This window comes from Haemaphysalis longicornis, unplaced genomic scaffold, assembly GCF_048455015.1.
Source record: "Haemaphysalis longicornis isolate Haplotype H1 unplaced genomic scaffold, Haemaphysalis longicornis Haplotype H1 scaffold_9, whole genome shotgun sequence".
NCBI classification, from domain to species: Eukaryota; Metazoa; Arthropoda; class Arachnida; order Ixodida; family Ixodidae; genus Haemaphysalis; species Haemaphysalis longicornis.
This window is the reverse complement of record NW_027526460.1, coordinates 34,386,619-34,405,612: the sequence shown is the minus strand read 5'-3', so window position 1 is coordinate 34,405,612 and position 18,994 is coordinate 34,386,619. Positions and strand designations below refer to the sequence as shown.

The 18,994-nt window shown below is 44.0% G+C and overlaps 1 protein-coding gene and 1 non-coding gene across 3 annotated transcripts in view; both read left to right on the top strand.

Moving 5' to 3' along the window:
• Positions 1-17,392, top strand: part of LOC144152658 (organic cation transporter protein-like) — a 56,261-nt gene extending 38,869 nt beyond the window's left edge. For both annotated transcript variants that reach the window (XM_077684023.1, XM_077684024.1), the window contains exons 6-11: positions 139-286; positions 988-1,082; positions 3,471-3,685; positions 6,702-6,883; positions 8,797-8,936; positions 10,874-17,392. In XM_077684023.1, coding sequence (XP_077540149.1) covers positions 139-286; positions 988-1,082; positions 3,471-3,685; positions 6,702-6,883; positions 8,797-8,936; positions 10,874-10,949 — 856 coding nt within the window. In that variant the 3' untranslated portion in view covers positions 10,950-17,392. The remainder of the gene's footprint in view (positions 1-138; positions 287-987; positions 1,083-3,470; positions 3,686-6,701; positions 6,884-8,796; positions 8,937-10,873) is intronic.
• LOC144154015 (U2 spliceosomal RNA) lies at positions 17,213-17,403 on the top strand. The gene has a single exon (XR_013319436.1). It is a non-coding gene; the product is annotated as a U2 spliceosomal RNA (small nuclear RNA).
• Positions 17,404-18,994: the final 1,591 nt, after the last annotated feature.

Below are 18,994 nucleotides of genomic sequence, written 5' to 3'. Positions count from 1 at the left end.
ACTAGATATAAATTACCCAACATAATGCGAGGTTAATTAAAGTTTAGCTACCTCCCCTGAATGAAATTTCTGGCTCTGCAGAGCATTCGGCTTTGTGATCTGCTGCCAGTGACTGATGAGCAGAGGGTTCTTTTTCAGGGTTCTCCCCGAGTCGCCGCGCTGGCTCATGGCCAACAAGAAGTTCACACGAGCCCGCCAGTTAATTTTTGATGCGGTGGAAAGAAACGACATGGACAAGGAGGAAGCTGAAGTCAAGTTTGAGTTGCTAAAGAAAGAGTTCGAGAAGGTGAGCGCGTGCTTTCCTTGCATGTACGTATTTATTGGGAACTTTTTCACCTCGTGGAGGTTTGTCGATGGATGTCGACTAGGCAGAGCTAATTTAGTTTGCACAAATTGGGTTGCAGTATTTGCAACGCAGAGTGTGCTGTATTTGGAGGTGAAAGGTTTACTGTACTGAATTTTCAGTTTGTAAGTTGGTTTTCGTTTGAAAGTATGTTAGCGTGATTTCGGGCATGCTTTGTATTGATATCTTGATAGCATGCAGTATTAAGGCAGTTTCAGGTGTCACCATGCACACTCACCACACACAAAAAAATTGCTGCGAAGCCTAATTTTGTGCAGCTATAGTTGCACTGTGACAATGTGGTTTGTGATTAAAAAAAATGTGGAACCAGCTTTATTTTCTAGCTGTTTATTTGTCGTGGATGAGGCGCCATTTTATACCTCTTGATATGAGGCATTTTTAAGTGGCTGTGGGATTTGGAAAATTATAAACTTTCAAAACCATCAACATATGCCACATTGCATTGTGTAAGCCTTGAAATCCCTGCAGGATGCATTTACATTGCTGGCTTCTGCTTTTATTGATGGTGTTCGAATCGCAGGCATTATTTTATGTCTTAACACAATCTGCTTTGTGGTAGCTCTTGGCTGTTGTTATTCCTTTGTCATCTTGACTTGGAGATCTTTCTTGTCTCGGCATTGCAGGAGCAGCCAAAAACCGTGTTCAATAAAGTAACAGTGTTTGACCTGCTCAAAAAGCCCACGCTGCGAAAAAGAACTCTCATTCTTTACTTCTGCTGGTGAGTAGAAGTTTCGTCGCACTGCCTTTATACTGCAGTACATATGGAGTGAAGCTTTTTTGCAATTGCACAGTTGTTTCATGATGAATATTATAGTCTTGTGACAATTTCGCAATGGTGAGACAGCATGATTAGTGAACTAGGAACCTGGTTTTTTTGTCAGTAAGCTGCAAACTAATCAATGCATTCCTAAATGCACTGTACTTCTAATCAGTAGGGGTGTGCGAATACTAAAATATTTGAAAATTAGTCGAATAGTAGTACCTGTGGGAAAGTTCGATTCGTGAATCGAATATCTACTTGTCAATTTTTGTAATCGTCAAGTAGTGCCCCGCTCTGCAAAAGCGAGAGATATCGGCGCATGTTAACGCACTGCTGCTACACAGTCTACTCATTTTTCGTCTACTCGGCAAGCTTCATCGAAATTGCGCTTTTCATAAACGCGGCTTGGAGAGGCCCTAAATTTTTGGCCTCTTTTATTTGCGTGCCCAGAACAGCTTTGAGCAATTCCTGGGAAGCCCAAAACTGCTCCTGCGATAGAAATTTTATGGGCAAATAAAATACGGAACTGCTTGGAGCTGCTCTGAGCAGGCAAAAAAGAGAGAGAGAGAGAGAGAGAGAGAGAGAGAGAGAGAGAGAGAGAGAGAGAGAGAGAGATTGATTTATCGCGCAGCCTGGAGGAATTTGCGGTTACAATAAGGTCGTCACCGACTCTGCCTCCCATTTTAAATTCTGCAACTGGATGTTTACATGATAGAGTAGCTCCCAGTAAAGTACTCGTACCAACTTTGTTACCGCTTTTGTGTTTTTTACTGCACTTCTGTTAATTTAAAAACAAGAGGTTCTGGCTTTTTTGCTTATTGCATGTTTGTGTATGCTTACGGCTAGGGTTGCTGCCAGCTTTCTCCCCAAAAAAACCCGGCCCTGTATGTGTGTATGTATGTATTGTTGAATGAGGCGGACTTAGCCTTGCATAGCTGCCGGCAATTGCTCCGCCTAATCGTCCCCAATACGATATCAGAGACACGCAAAGTCACCACACCTCATTTAGTCCTAAAATAACAGACGCACAATGTCACCACACCTCACTTAGTTCTGTGGACTGCAAGAATCCGAGTAGGAGATGAGACACCTCTCTTCACACAACCCAGTGGTCCCTAAAAATAATGTCCTTTAGGGGGTTGGGGTGTGGTATATTGCAAAGTTGAATTTTTCTTGACAAAAAGACGCCATGTTTTTTGGCTTGAAATTCTAATTATTATAGTGTTTTCCTTGGAAGAAATCATCATAAGTGTGTACTGATAGTGACTCCAAATTTGGGTTATTGCTCTGAATGTGCTTCACGGAAAAGTAACCGAACATACTTCACACATTAAAAGCTCTATTCTCCCCTTGTTGTTCCTCCTTGGTATTTGATATTCAATTCGATATGTGCCTTTCTTTTTTTCCTAATTCGGTTCGACATTCAATTTGAAAGCTACTATTCAATATTCGCTTACCCCGACTAATCATAATACCCCTAGTGCACCTGTGAGTAGTAGTCTCACTTTATGAGTGAGGGGTAAAAAAGAAGCGATTGAGACAGGTTGTGTATAGTAGAATTCCTTAATGCTGTTTTTATTATTTTTTTGCCTAGTAGGTCATATTGCAACACTGCCTAATTCGCGACCGAGTCATTAAAGCAGGAATGGCTATGCTGACTATTCCCGCAATGACATTTTCATCTACTGACCACAGCAAGCGTCAGTTTCACCTGTTTATAATTTAAGGCTGCGGCCGTGGCTGTGACCATGCTGGTTATTCCCAAGATTACTTACGTCGTGTTCTGTGTGTAGGTGCCTCTGCCATTCATTGTATGTTGGTGTTTCGTGTGCACTGTTCAGAATACATGTGTATTTATGATAGGTTGCATATTCAACGAGCATATATTTAGATGGCCACAGGCTGGGTTCATTTGTGGTTGCTAAGATTTTTTACATGAGGATTGCCTGGTAGCATCGCAAACCTGTATAATTTTCTTTCACACTTGATAACTGTACTTTTGCTTCAGGCCGTGTAGCAGCAGATCTAGAAAATGACTTACAAGGTACTGAAAACAGTGCACTTCTACCTCGTTCGAACCAAAATTTTGGATGAACTGTCCATGTCGGTGCATGCTCAGCTGAGTGTTTTAACTCGAATCGCAGGATTTCAGACTGCTTTACCGGCTCTTGGATGCCAGTTGAGAGAAATACGACAGTGTAAACTCTTGGTGATTTCTGTCGAGTCTACAGGCTTTGGTGGTTCTTTTTTTGGTTCAACAGGAGCCTTGTCTGTGCACAAGATGGTCTTATTTGTTGCCAGCTGGTTTGAAGGTTCTGCTTGACCCCCCCTCCCCTTGCTGTGCAGGTTTGTCAACTCCTTCACGTACTACGCCATGTCCCTCAACACCAATGACCTGGGGGGTAACCCGTACCTGAACTTCGCCATTGCGGGCGCTGTGGAGTTCCCGGCGTACGCCATCTCCATCGTGATCATCCAGAAGATGGGGCGGCGGCTGTCGCAGAGCGGTTGCATGCTGCTGGCGGGAATCGCCTGCATCGTCACCATCTTCTTCTCGGACCGTGCGTATCTCCTTTGTCAGAACACCGTTGCAGCAGTTGCGTTGTTGAAAGGTGCCGCGAAGAAAAAATTCAAGTGTGGTTCATTCAGAAGACTGCTTTGTCCTGATTACAACGAAACCAACCTTATCGTATGCTTCAAACAAATAGTGGAGATATATATATATATATAAAAAAAAACGGATGAAGCAGTCACTTTCCAGTGATTTCTTTACGATGTTACAGAGTCTTTTTCGCACGATTGACAGACGCCTACCTAAGCCAGTTCCAGGAAACATGGCTGGGCGATTGTAGTGGAGCCTCTGGTTCCATTTGATCACATCACTTGAACGCTAATGGGCAGTTAACGCATAGGTAATTGATTTTAGTGCTTGCCCATATTACATTACCATAGCGTGAAATATGAAAGTTCACCATTTTTTTTATTTCTTTTTTTGGTTCAGAAAATGTCTTTTGTGGCTGGAATGTAGCTGAGTGAATTACCACAGCCTAGTTATTTCAAACTGAACAGAGTTGTATTTTGTCTTCATGGCCCCTCCAACTCTGCAGAGTACTTTGGTTTCACCAAGCCAGTAATTGTACCCTGAAAATTTTTCGTAAAGTGTGTAGCTGTCACATTGCATAGTGTGAAAACTTCTGCAGTGTTTTCTGTCCCATCATTGTTAGCATAGCAGTAGCCAACCTTTTGTATCAGCCTGGGGTGTATTGTGTATTGCTATTGCAGCTGGTAATGATTTTATCTTCGGAACATGGTTTCCAGCTCATGAGAGTTCCCACCTTTTTGTGTGTGACATTGCTGTCAAATTAATTGTTTGGCCATGGGGATTCTTGCTGTGAGAACCAAAATATTCAGCATTAAGATAAGGTAGAGTTGTCTTCTTTTTACAGCGTAGACCTCATATAACGTATGTCACAGGAGCCGTGAAAATCGCCACTATAAGCGGTACCGCACTATAAACAAAAATCCCTGTATCCAACATCATCGCAGCCTGCCTTTCAGTCATTCCTTGTTTGTAATCTCTCAAACGAGCGCCACCTAAAAACAGAGGCACGGCCTCTATTTCGTCTTTTTTTTTTTCCACATCAGATTCTGCTGTACAATCTTACTATGGTCATGGCTGTTTGTTTTTTGGGAGCACAGCTGTGTTTCTGAGTGTAAAAAAAAAAAAAAAAGGAACAAGGTTGCTGCAGGGCAGGAAAAAGCCAGGCTTGTGCAGGGCAAACGTGATAAGAATGCATCTACGAACAGAAGTTGCGCTTTTTCTTTTTTTTTCACCCTTCCTAAATTTTGCGTTTGCGATGCGGAAGGCGGTTCCTTATCAGCACAAAGTGCAGGTAGTGAAAACCTCTGGTATCGGGGCTCGCTATGTCCAGATGTTCAGGAAGAGAAAAGGCAGTTGCTTATCTGCACAGTGTAGTAATAGAAATAACTTACCCTGTACACAGGGGCTCGCTATCTTCAGAGATGCGCCAAGAGCAAAGGCAGTGGTGGTTGTCGTGAGAGTGCAAACGAAATGCGCTAACTAAAGGGTGCCTTTTTTTTTTTTTTTTTTGTAATTAAGAGAAGAAGAGGGAGCACGCGCTGTGTTGAGTGTCTAATTCCGTCTTCTTTTTTTTTCTTTGCAATTCTAAAATCGTGCCCCAACGGCGCCAGTCAGTCAGTGGACCTGTCAAAAAACTGCACTTTAACCGGAATTGGGCTTCGGGCAACCCCGTTTTAAGTGGTATGCTTATGCAATGAGTTGTATGGGGCAAAGCGGTGGTCACGAAAACCTGCGTTATATCCGATCCCTCAGCACTTTTAATGGTTATGTTGTATATGGGCTACACTGCTTCTTGACTGGATTTATTTGTGGATGCTTAGAGTGATTCGAAGCGGTCTTGTAGAACTGTTCTACCATGTGTTACCACCCTGTGGGCTATTCATATGCAGTAAAACCTCATTACAAGAGACACTCAAGGGACCCAAGCATCATGTCTCTTGTAACCAAGGCCTCTTGTATGCAATATTGCTAACATGCAAACATAGCAAAATCAACCAAACCGTCTTCATTCAAATGTCTCCTATAACCAAGTGTCTCTTATAACCAAGTGTCTCTTGTAGTAGTGTCTCTTGTAATGAGGTTTTACTGTGGTACACAGTGAAAGACCAATGGCAATACTTGTGGTTGTCTGTTTTTAACAGTATAGTCTTGGCGCTCTTTGGCCTCAGATGCCCTTGCACCGTTAAACAAATATACCATATAAACCAGATTATAAGTCGACGCGCTATGTGGTGAACTTGACCAGTTTCATCTTAAAGGCAGCAGCGAACTGCAGCTGTCTTCCAACACTCATACCAGAATGTTGACACAGTGCAAAGCGCAAAACAAGAATTAAGGAAGAGGAACAAGAGAAATTGATTTGTAGAAGGTAGCTCTGTCATGCAGGGGTGCCAAACTAAAACTGTCAATCTGCCATTGTCTGCTATATAGATTGTATTCACTGAAAAGTTTGTCTATGTTTAGCTGTCAATTTTTCCACTTGGCAACACTGGAAACAGCCATGGACATGGCGCGGCTTGTGCCACTGCGCCCGCTCGCCGCAGGAAAAAAAAAAAAAAAAAAAACACTGGCAGGCATCATCTGCTCTGTTTCGACCTGATTCTCAATGGTGGTGTCAACAGATATCTTGTTAATCGCACTCCCATTGGAGTCGAGGCATTACTTTTCGTTCGGTGGGGTAGAATTTGGAACATCCAACACACATCATCTGCTCAGCATAGATAAGTACCGCCATCCTGTATAGCCCGACGTAACCAGTAACGGCGCACTTGCATGGTTGCCTGCATGCGTGCCTCGCCAGTGAATACAAGCTATAAGATGGGTGAGGACTTCCATGTGCATTATTTGGGAAAGACACTGTGTCTATATACTGTTTTCTGCGGTACTACCACTACTGCTTCTAACGTTTACACGGTCTGATTTTGGCTGACTTGCCCACGCTTCCTTCTCTCTCTCTCCCTCGCTTCTCTCTTCAGGCACCCTGTGGGTGAAGATCACTTTTGCCATGATCGGCAAGTTCCTCATCACGGCGTCGTACGGCATCCTGTACGTCTACTCGGCCGAGATATACCCGACTGTTGTGCGAAACGTGGGCGTCGGCTCCAGCTCGACCATTGCCCGATTTGGGGCCATCATCGCCCCCTTTGTCAAGGAGCTGGTGAGCAGTGCAGCAGTAGTGTGCCATGGTTTTTGGAACTTCAGCCTCTATTAGTGGCATTTAGGTCGCTCATGGCACTTCATTGCTCCCAATTTGGAGAGGCTGGATGAAGTAGTGGTAATGCTTGGTCCCGTGGCATCTTTTGAAACTACTTGTTGTGACCATTATCTTCCCGCATTGGTGGTCATTGGTGTGAGATTAATGTCTGTAACAGTATTTTCCAAATTATTCCGAGTTGTGTCGACTTAATTTACATCTCATTTCATATTCCATTACTTTATTCTATCACATCCCATCCTAGGTTAGCTGGCTTATTAATGTATTATTAAAGGTCACTTTTTACTTTGACATTTTAGTGGTGTGTGTAGTTATGCACTTACAGTTATAAAAATTGCCTGCAAGGACAGCCCCTTTCAGATTAATTTGCAGTAGAAAAAAATCCAGGCCAATGTAAAAATGAGGAAAATGCAAAAATGTGAGCAGTGCACCATCGCCCGTGAGCTGTTTGAAATCGGCACAGTGTACTGTGCATGTTTGAGGGAATGGGAACACTGAAAAATTGAGCCATGTAGCCTGTGCACACACAGTAGTTTTATTCTGCAACTGGTATAATCCCACTGCCTGCCTTCCTCGGATATACCCTAACCTGATTGCTTTATGTGGTGCATTGCATGATCTAAAATGATTTGTATCCCCACTTTTTCTTTTATTGTTGGCCCAGGTGCTGTCGCCTATACTCTTGCTGCACATTTCTCGTTTTTTTTTTCTTCTATAGTAGACAACCTTGTGAGCAAGTCCTCGGTAAAAATTCTATATCTATTAGAGTACAGTAGTGAGGTCTTAGCATTAGGCGATAAGATTGCTATAGTCAGCGTCATTTACGAGGGTTTGTAATGTTGCAGTTTATAGATTGCTACCTCGTTGCTTTATATTGATTACATAAAAGACAAACAAATGTAAAGTGGAGAAGAGTGGACTACCTCCATGGCTTCATGTTGTCCGCGAATCCGAAAAGCCTCTGTTTCCCCGAGGCTGTCCAAGTGCTGATGTTGGCTAGCACAATGTAGCCAGCAGAGCAACTTAGTGGCACGATTGAAGGGATGCTACGGAATTCTAAGATTTTTGCACGGGGATGTCAATGAAAATACAGCATTGTGCCGCTTTGCCCATAAGATTGTCACATTTTGGAGAAGCTAGTATGGAAAACTTCAGAGTTGAATTCCTGCTTCGGACGAATTGGTAAGGGCATAGAATATGGTGTCAGGCGTAGTGTTCATATGCACCGACGCCCTCCTGGATCCACTAATATCGGGGAGCACCCGCCGCGGTGGCTCAGTGGCTAAGCCATTGTGCTGCTGAGCCCAAGGATGCGGGTTCGATCCCAGCCACCGTGGCTGCTTTTATGGTGGAGGGTAAAAACAAAAATACCTGCGTGTTGCGATTTCAGTGCACATCATAAAGATTCCGAGGTGGTCCAAATTAATCCGGAGTCCTGCACCTCGTGTTACTGTGCGACACCTCAAAGTGTAGCCCTGCTTCTGTAAGAAGTAAGAACAACATTTCTGACAATGTCTATGGCGGATGCAGATGGACTCAGTGCGGCGAGAGCCGTGTTGTCGAGAAATGTTGTAATTGGTAATTTTGTAATCAGTGACAGGAAAAAAAGTGATAGAATTATGAGGATTGTTACTCCTCAAAGAAAATAATTAAAGTGTTAGAAAACTACAGTAAGATGCAATCGATTACAAGTAAAGTAATCCATTATTTGTAACGCGTTACTGCAAGTCTGATAAAAGGGGTGACGTTTTTACCTGCATACCTGTATTTACAAGGAGTGGTGCATTTCTTAGTTACGTGTGGCTCGCATGATGGGCACCGGTGCAGTTGGCCTTGTTCTGTGGTGCCCCGTGCAGGGATATGCGACGCACGAGAACGTGCCGTTTGGCGTGTACGGAGGCATCTGCATCCTGAGCGGCCTCACGGTACTCTGCCTGCCCGAGACTCGAGGGGCCCAGCTGCCCGACACCCTCGTTGAAGGCGAGGAGTTCAAAGGGTGAGCGCCTTCTGGCCGAGTGCTGCGGCCTCCCACAGGCTGCACTATTCCCCCTTGCAGCTGTGGACGGTCCCTGCTGGAAGTTCGCTACGATTGGGGTATCGGTGTTACTGATGATGATGATAGGTTTTCTTGGCGCAAGAGCATCAAGGCCAAAGAGTACTATGATGTTGACTTACATGAGTAGAAATATGAAATACAAATCACGTGGAAAAAGATGGTAACGATAGTTTTTTTCTGGAGCAAAGCCATCGAAGGGCAAAGAGCACCAAATCTAAAGTACTTATACGCTAACACGGAGTGGAAGTGAAAGGGTAGTTATAGTTATAAAAATACAACATGGCTGGTGTAAAGGGCCAAGTGTAAGACTAAGGGTGGCATGAGATGAAATGTAAAAAGTGAACCTGAAAAAAACTTAAAGATGTGCTTAACAGAAAACATAGGGTTGTCTCCTACAAAGAACGATGGATCTAATGGAATATGTCTGTAAAGTCTATGGATTGAGTGCTCGATTGGCTGCTTGTATTGTTTAATTATTCATGTACTAAAATTGTTGTGCATGGAGTGCCGCTTTTATCCAGGGAGCCACAGCGCCCAATTTTCACTTCGCAGAGTTCAGTAATGCTTTCCCATTAAAAAAGAATGAAGGTGTTGGTTTGAAGATCAGCTGTGCTGCAAATTAACTGTAGCTGGTGATGCTGTGTTAGCATTGCAAGTGTAGATGTGCGTGTAGCTTGGAAACTGTGGCAATAAAAACTTGCAATGAAAACTTTTTTTTTTTTTTTTTGAGGTACATTAGCAATACAAATTTTACGAGGTGTAGGCTGTTTAGTTACTCCAGTAGAGGATTCAGCATTGTGATAGCAGATGCAAAATGAAGAAAACACAGCCTAGAATTTAATGTATTGAAGTGTTATCCACTTACTGCATGCCTATCATCGGTACCAGCTTATAGCGTATCAACATTGGAGGAAGAATAATTGTAACTGTTTGTAAGGGGCTTTCATCCTGTTGAGAATGTTGCTAAGGCCACTTGAACTTTAAGTTTTTCCTTTCTAATACCCCTGTCACACAGGCACTTTCAATCGCGATTGAGTGGATCCGGATCAAGCTCAATCCGGATCGGGCACTGCTACACGGCAGTTTCGATCACAATCGAGCCCGATCTCGCTCGAACTCATCCTGGTTCCCCAAGTGCGATTGAGGTTTCCTAGTGCGATCTAATGAAAGGGACGATACTCTCGTCCCCACTGAGTAATGGCACAGAAGGTGACAACTTCAGCTAATGCCACAAATTGTATCAAATAACTTTACCCAAATAAGCTTGCAGTAACATTTATATTGTTACGTGCCTACGACCGCGCAAAGTTGCCACACGCCAGCCGCGAAGTACATTTTCGGCGCTGTCTGGCATACACGAGTGCAACTGATGCGACTCCTCACTCGGAATTGAAACGTGCCGTGTAGCAGCGGCGGTTAGTAGAGCACGCTCGAAAAGTCAAAGGAGCTTCACTTCAATCTGGATTGAAAGTGCCCGTGTTACTGGGGTATAACTTGCATTCCTCGTGGTATGGTTAGTATTATACCAGGAGAACTGTTGTGTTTTCTTTCTCTTTTCTTTTTTTTTTTTTCCACTTATGCACCTTTGTTGACGCTATCCTTCACTTTCTTTTTTTCCTGCAATTAATTTTATGAGTTCATTGTTTGGTGTGCTCATGGCTGCACGGAGTGCTTCAACTGCCCTTCACAGCCAATCGTGACACTACCACTTCGAAAGCATATAGGGCAACTGTGCTCTTGTGGTTCTACGTGTATTTTGTGATGATCCAATCAGTGGTGTGGTGTGAAATTGGTTTACTATACTGAAGTTTCCTGGCTATATAGTGCTGTTACAAGCCTTGCTCATGTCTTTCTCTGCTCTCTCTCTCTCTGTGCAGGCCAAGTTCACTGCCAAACAAGTCAACGGGAGTACTGGAGGAAGAGCACAAAAGTGCCGAGAGCCCCCAGCAGTGATTACAGTGCTCAGAGCAATAAGATACTCATTAGTAACGCGTATATATATGTATACGCACACACGTTCATATATATAGACATTTTCGCTAGTCTTGTTGTATTTTTATACGTTTATACACGCATTTGTACTTACTCTCAGCTCGCTACCTTTGAAAAAAAAAAGCACGAACAAAGGTAGTAGGCTTCCATCTAAAGCCAGTTTAATAACTTAAGGCGCTTTCTTAGGAGACCATAATCCTGCTTGCCGTGGACTGTAACCTTTGTTAAACACTCGGCTTCCACAGTAGCCCAAAGTTTAGGATTTCGGGCACATTTTGTAGCGTGGTCTTGGTTAGTGCTCAGGGGTGTCCCTTCACACACCATGCGTTCAGGGTCTCATTATCCTTGTACTTTGAACAGATTCATCGCGTGCTATTGTATATTGTTATGCACTACAGTAAAAAAGATTTTGCTACAAAACCATGTTTGGTAGAGTTGTCTGCAAACAACGATGTAACACACTCGTCTGTGAAACTACATCATGATGTTTATCTTTGTTTGATGCCCCTTCAAACCTCACTTCCTTTCTCCTCCCCCCCCCCCCCCCCCCTTTTTCTCTAATTAAATGCCAACTGCACTCAAAATTTCAACCCCTTGACAGCCATATTTCCGTATAGTTTGCCTAAAAAGACAGCTAGATACAAAATGTGACAGCAGAAGTACGCGTATGCACGGCACAAACGACCATAAAGAATCGGAGATTTTGAAAACGAAATTGAGAAGAGCGCGGCCATTACGACCAGGCTGAGGTGACATTGCAGCCGGCAAGCGAGCGGCCGACCGGCCAAAGCAAACCTACTCGCAGTGGCTTTGTGCGCACGACAGTCTTCAAGAAAGGGAGCTCAGCAGTGCTTGACCGCTTCTGCTACCTAACCGGAGGGCCAAGCACTCGGCCAGCCATCATGTCATTTCCGCTTCTTGGATGTTTGTACGATCCGCCGGCAGTAGCGGCGTAGTCTGCAACGGAGCAATTTTAGACGTTTCCAACTGATTAGCAGGGCATTTAAAGGGGCTACCAGTCATGACCCGGTTGATTAGGTGATACGTACTGCACGCTCAAAATAAATTTGGCAGAGGTGAAATTTGAGTGCATTTGGCATTTAAAAAGTTGTGGGGCTTCACAAATGTATCCTCATTTTATGTAATATTCTGCATTTTACTATGGATTGCTGTGGGCTTGGTGAAGCCATTTATTAGAGGAAGTATTAAAAGTCCCCGATTCGAACGGAGCATTCCACTCCATGCAACAGCTGGTGGGGAACATTAGCCAGCAAATGATCCAAACAGTGTTGAGCAACCACTGCCAAATGATGGGCCTGTGAGCTGGATGGTCAGGGGGAATTGTCTTTATCAAACATCTCCTAGACACCTTCAAGTCTTGGTGCTCATTCCCTGGTTTCACAGGGCTGAGAAGAGGGATAGTACAAGGTGGAGCGGAGAAGACGCTAATCGTAAACGTCGCGTGATAGTGATGCGTTATCATGTAAGCCCCAACGAAAAGGCAGCAGTAGCAACATCTGGTTACTGTGTGTTAAATATTGCCCTGGTGAAAGCATCTCCTTTTTTTTATTACGAGTTGTAAGCAGGGTACAAGAGCTTGTGGAAAAATAAGCAATAGTATTTCAAGCTATTGTACCTGCCGCGGTGGCTCAGTGGCTAAGGCGTTGTGCTGCTGAGCACGAGGACGTGGGTTCGATTCCTGGCCGCCGCGGCCGCTTTCTGGAGGAGGCGAAAAGCAAAAACGCCCATGTGTACGAGATTTCGGCACACGTTAAAGATCCCCACGTTGTCAAAATTAATCCGGAGCCCTCCTCTACGGCGCGCCTCATCGTCTGCGTTGTGTCGGTGCATTAAACCCCACAATCAAATAGATCAATTTCAAGCTGTTGTTGGGCATTTTTTCAGCTTTTCTGTGTTCATTTATATCAACTACTTTGTCATTAATATAATGAATTAAATTGCAACTCGTACCAAGTGCTTGGGCAGCACTGTAAGCCTGTAAGCCATGCCTAATTGCAGCCAGCGCCATATATGTAGTGTAGAATGCCTAGAGCATAACAAGTAGGCTGACCAGTGCACTGTTATGGTTCTTAAACTGCACTAGTGTTGTGTAAGAGATGCTGCCCACGTCTCTGGCCACTGGGACAGGTAGTGCCTGTAACAAAGCAAAGCAAGGATCAAAGGGCACTTGCACACTGATCGGCTTAGTGACATGAACACGGAGCTGCATAGGCAGCAGAACATTTAGGCTCACTGAGCATGGGCTTTGGCGCACACCTCTGTGCTTCATCGATGTGTGCTTGCTTGAAGATTAGAAAGTAGAACTGTGGAGGGACAACTTGCAAATGTGGCAACAACTAGGTGCTGCAGGATGCCTACATACCACCACAGAATGCACACGTATCAAAAGTTTGCAGGCATCAAGGCACTGGTTTTGCCCTGTGAAGGCTGGTGACATTGTTTGTACAGTTGCTTGCAACTAAAAGGCCTTTGATTTGGGTACTTCTGGTTAAACTTGCGGCAATTCTGGGAAAGGAGAATCTCACTGGTGCAGTCAAAAAGAAAGTTCATATTTAGTGGTAAGTGAATAAAGTCGCTTAGTAGCGGGTACAATATTTAATTCTGGAACATGTTTGCTGCATTAGGAAATTCGGAGTTATTAGGGGGTAGGAGAGAAGTGGATTTCATTTTTTTTTTTTTTTTTTGATGAGCCAAACAGGTATGAAATTACGGGTTTTCGAAATTTCAGATTTGCATTTTCAATGCAGCATGGTCAAGGGGAGAAGGAGGCGAAGAATTAAACGAGAGGAGTGCTGACTCTCAAAAGTGTAGATTGTTAAGGGTCAGCACTTGTCCTGTTAAGCTGTGGGTTTGTCCTGTCTTTCGCTCTGTGTTAAAAACGGAGGCATATCAACTTGCCGAACTTGCCACACTTATGAAAACTAAGTTGCTATGATGTTCCAAATAGCTTTGTCAAGCAAGGGTCAATGCGCTGTGGCTGGTTTTTAATTATAGACACTTCTGGTTTCTGGGATGCGTCTACAAGGGCCCCTAAAACTCTCGCGATTGGACGCAATTGCGGCGGCTCTGTGTGTGAATTTTACATGGTCTTCATTTGTGACACACAGTTGATGAAGGCGCATGCAGAGTTTGGCTACAAAAATTGCAGACAGATTAAAACTCACGGATAAAAGCCATTGTGGCTTCTTATCAAACTGGAAACTACAGTTCTTCCAAGTAATGTCGTATTCATGTTGCCATTGCTCCACTTTTAAAACGGAAACCAGATCTTCATGTTTGTCATCAAAGCCACTGCCAATTGATAGAAGGAAGGTACAGCCTGGCTCTTCACATTTTTCTTGCTCCTCAGGGGTTTTGCCCAGTATTCTTTTCTTTATTTTATTTGCTAAAGCCACTGCGCGAGCTGGGGACGCTCGGCGGTCGCTGTGAGGCATGCAGTCACAAGCACTCGGCATTTTCTTGGTATTTTTAACACATTTGCGTCACACATTACGGCCAGCTCCACTGTTAACTTACCCCCCCACTGGCCGAGAGGCTCACTTGGCAGGCCATTCCTCCCTTTCATTAAGTGGCCATGTCAGAGCAATAAAGTTGCATGCCAATCTTTGCCAAAAGTTTTTTGCCTTAAGGCCCATGCGGACTTTTGGCATAATGCATGATACAAATAAAAAGGAAGGACAGAAATCAAGCTGGACGAATCATGTTGCACATTGTATGCAAGATCTCAATAAAAGTTGGTGTTGGCTTCCCCCAAGTTCTGGTCGTCACTTGTGCTTTATACCAGGGCATGGCCAAACTGTAGTGCATGAGCTGATACATGTTCAGATGCCTAAGCTGTTCAGAAACCTCAAAAGCTGCTTGGAATAATACTGTTGCAAATGCCATGCACTCGGATGTTGAAATCTCGGACCACTTTTACCTGGAAAACTGTTCAAACTTTTTCATTTCACTAGCTATAGCATTTGTTGTATGTGGCACGGCCTCCTCTCCACATCCCTAGTTTAACCAAGTTATTGAGTAATTGTTCCTTTGTGCTGTAAAATGGAGATTGTGTCACATGCAACCCTTGCTCAGCCACGAGCAAGAAATGGCCTTGCGTTCTCAAATGTATGCTTGCTCCTAGCGCAGCTCGTTTTGTCCATTCCTGTTAAAGTGCCTGTCGTGCTCAGCTGTTATTCCTATACCTTCCAGGACCTTCGTTGCATTGATGACATCTTGTAGACGTTTGAGTGTTGCACTGCATTTGGCATGCAATAAAGGCTGTTGTCAACTCCTTGCAGCCATCGTGCTCCGTCTGGGCCAACGTGGTCCAGTGGTGAAACCACACATTAAAGGTGGGTGTCAAAAAAACCTCTGATTTTGTGTTGGCAAACATACTGATAACGTTCTGTTCTTTTTGGGCGCCTGGAGCGAAGAGTTGGTAAGTCAACACAAATCGATCACCGATTATAAAGACGAGCAGACATGCCCGGCGAGGATTTGAGTGTGTGATTGTGGCTCACAGCTTTTGGAAAGGCGTTATTGATTTCTTCCATGGGCTATACCCCTGTCATCAGCCTTGTAGGGTTGATGATGGCCCAAGGGTCATTTCACGTGGCTCCTCCTTGTTGCAGGCGTATCTGTCGTGTCACCGTGTGGAGCAACCAATGGAGGTTCCAGTGCTGTGGCACTGCTCCATAGCAACTGTGTGGAGAAGTGCTCTTGAGGAGACCTGCCACCATTGTGCTGAGTTCTCTGTTCTTGTCTGGAACTTTCCTTGTGTCCTGTTTCGATCCCACAGGAATTTTCCTGTAAAGGTCCTGTCCTCTGTCCTGGAGCCGTAAGTATACAATTGAAGCAGTATTCAGTTCAACAGTATTCAAGCATTTAATTTCTACTATTCTGCATGGGTTGAGGATACCACCTTGGAGTACTCCAAAAACTGTCTTGTTCTGGCCTGACGTTACATCATTTGTCGACATGAACTGTATTCTATCGTCGAATTAGAACCTTAGAACCTCATTAACTCACCCCCTATGCAACGTTAATGCCGTATCGTTAACTGTATATACCCTTGTACCGATGTTCTGATAATGTTGCCTTGTACCATGCGGTCCGTTACACAAGTAAAATCCTGTTAATATATGTAATGGTTTGTGTAAAATGTAATCATTAAAAGCTTTTTTTTTTAATTAAAAAAAATATTTTTTTTTTCTGCTTGAGAACTAGTTATAGCTCTGTTAATGGACTCCTCTGAAATCCTAACATTAAGTTATGTCTATTTGCAGCCAAGTGAAGATAGCTGCCTTGAATGATCTTTTCCAGTACTTTTGAAAATACGGGTTGAACAAAAATGGCATGATAATTTGGAATTCCAGTTTCTCACTTGTTTTGGACTGTTAGCTGTCACCCTCGCAGTTTTCTTTTTGTGTCTGTGTGGAAAAAATTTCCTTTTGAAATTCGCATGTCGCGTGTATAATGTAAGATTGGTGCAAGTTGCATGCACAACATGTTCAACTGGTCGTATCTACATCAAAACTCACACGAGTTAGTGCTAGAACGCGAGTTAGTGCTAGAACGCTACCTCTGCATATTAGTCGTGTAGAAAAAGTAGCTTTGGCTTTATCTGAAGAACGAAGCAGAAAAGGAGAGAGAGAGCAAACAAGTTCAAATCGAAGTTCAATGTCCAGAATGTAAAATCAAGCGTCCTCGCTGCAGCGCAAACTTCGAAAACATCCGTTGAACCCCAGCGAACGCCTTCGAGAGAATAGCCCTCATTGCCTTTTAACATTGTTTTCCTTGTGAAGCGATTGTAGAGTTCCATTTTACTTATTTGAACTTTTTTTTTAACCCAGGGTTTGACTTTTGATGCTTTGGCTTTTCTTTTCTTTTTTTTTTTTTTCAATTGCGAGCGCAAGGCCTACATCGTCCATTAGAGTTGGGTGACATCCGGAGGCCTGCTGTTGCCTAAAGGGCGTTGCTCCGACAAGGCTTCTGCGGATTTTCTGTGCGGTGCTTTTTTCTCAACTTAGGACGAAGTGCTTAACTATAGTAGTACAGTGAATTTAAAACTTTACGCACGTGACCTTTGTATTTACGATGTACGAAAACAAGTTTGCATAAATTACCGTATGTACTCGCAGTTTTGAGTGCTGCCATGTGCTCCACCAGCCTTTGTCGTTGGCCTGCCAGCATGGCGGTGCTTTTCCGCCCCCAGCTCTAGCATCGCTTCTCGGCCTTTTGGCTAAGATCATTATGTAGACCCTGTTCTTATCAGCTTAATATCTGATACGGTTGCTATATGCATCCGGGATATTATGGCAATTTTTGTTCGATGGGGCCGTGCAGGGGCTTGCTCCTCCGGTGCCGTGGGTTGTCCCGTCATTGCACTGCCGTCGGGTTCAGCCCTGTTCCCCTCGGGGAACTATTTACGAAGCCAAAGTCAGAATTCGGAAACACATTTCGTCAGTGTTGTATGGGACGGCGTTCGTCGAAGTAGTTCCATTTCAGAGGAACGCCTCCGTTCCATTAAGGGTCGGTGGAACTGTAACGGGAGGGAACTCGTTAGGTTTGTGAAGGAACGGCGGGAAAGTGCGTTCCTTCTGAAAACGTTACATCGCTAGAATTGGCTGTTCTAGATACGAAGCATCTCGATGTCGGGGCTATTTGTTGCGCCGCCCACACCCCCACCCACACCCTACTCATGTTTGTATTGTACAATGTTTCGCAAGTAGTGCGGTTTGTTACAAATTGTCGTTTCCTGCAATTTGCTGAAGCAAAGTGTAAGTTGTGGCCGAGTGGTTGACTGAACCAGCGGGAGGCTTGGGTTTGACCCCAGTTTTGAGAAGTTTGTCTTGTGCACAATAAACGTTTATTCCTCCTCTTGTGTATTTGAAAGTACGCATTACACGTGAAGATCGGCTGTATATACTGCTGAAGTCCTCTTAGGCCTAATAAAGATCTGGAAACCTTACAGTAGGCAAAGCGTCCGCTAAAGACTGACACTGAGGCATAATGCTCTGTCGTCATGGGTGTCGGACTCCAGATTTCGATGACAATAACATAATTAAAAAGGAAGGAATAATAAATAAAGAAGGAATAATAAAGAAAGGAATAATGAAAAGGAAGGACAGAAATCAAGCTGGACGAATCATGCAGCACATTGTATGCAAGATCTCAATAAAAGTTGGTGTTGGCTTCCCCCAAGTTCTGATGTCATCGCACTTGAGCTTCATACCAGGGTATGGCCATACTGTAGTACTGTAGAACACGTATCTTAACTTAGATACATGTTCAGGTATCTAAGCTGTTCGGCAACCTCAAAAGCTGCGTGGAATCAATGCTATTGCAAATGCCTGCACTCCGATGTCGAATCTCGGACCACGCCTACATAGAAAACTGTTCAATTTTTCTTTTCATTTTCAATAGCTATAGCATTTGTTGTATGTGGCACGGCCACCCCACCACATCCCTAGTTTAACCTAGCTAACTTTTGAGTTTGTTCCTTTTGGCTGTAAAATGGAGGTTGTGTCACATGCAACCCTTGCTCAGCTACAAGCAAGAAATGGCCTTGCGTTCTCAAATGTATGCTTGCTCCTAGCACAGCTCGTTTTGTGCATTCCTGTTAAAAGTTCCTGCCATTCTCAGCTGTTATTCCTATACCATCCAGCACCTTCGTTGCATCGATGACATCTTGTAGACGTTTGAGTGTTGCACTGCGTTTGACATGCAATAAAGGCTGTTGTCAACTCCTTGCAACCCTCGTGCTCCGTCTGGGCCAACGTGGTCCAGTGATGAAAGCCACGCATTTAAGGTGGGTGTCACAAAAACCTCTGGTTTTGTGTTGGCAAACGTACTGATAACGTTCTGTTCTTTTTGGGCGCCTGGAGCGAAGAGTTGGTAAGTCAACACAAATCGATCGCCGATTACCAAGACAAGCAGACATGCCGTCGGCAAGGACTTGAGTGTGCGATTGTGGCTGGCAGCTTTTGGAAAGGCGTGGTAGA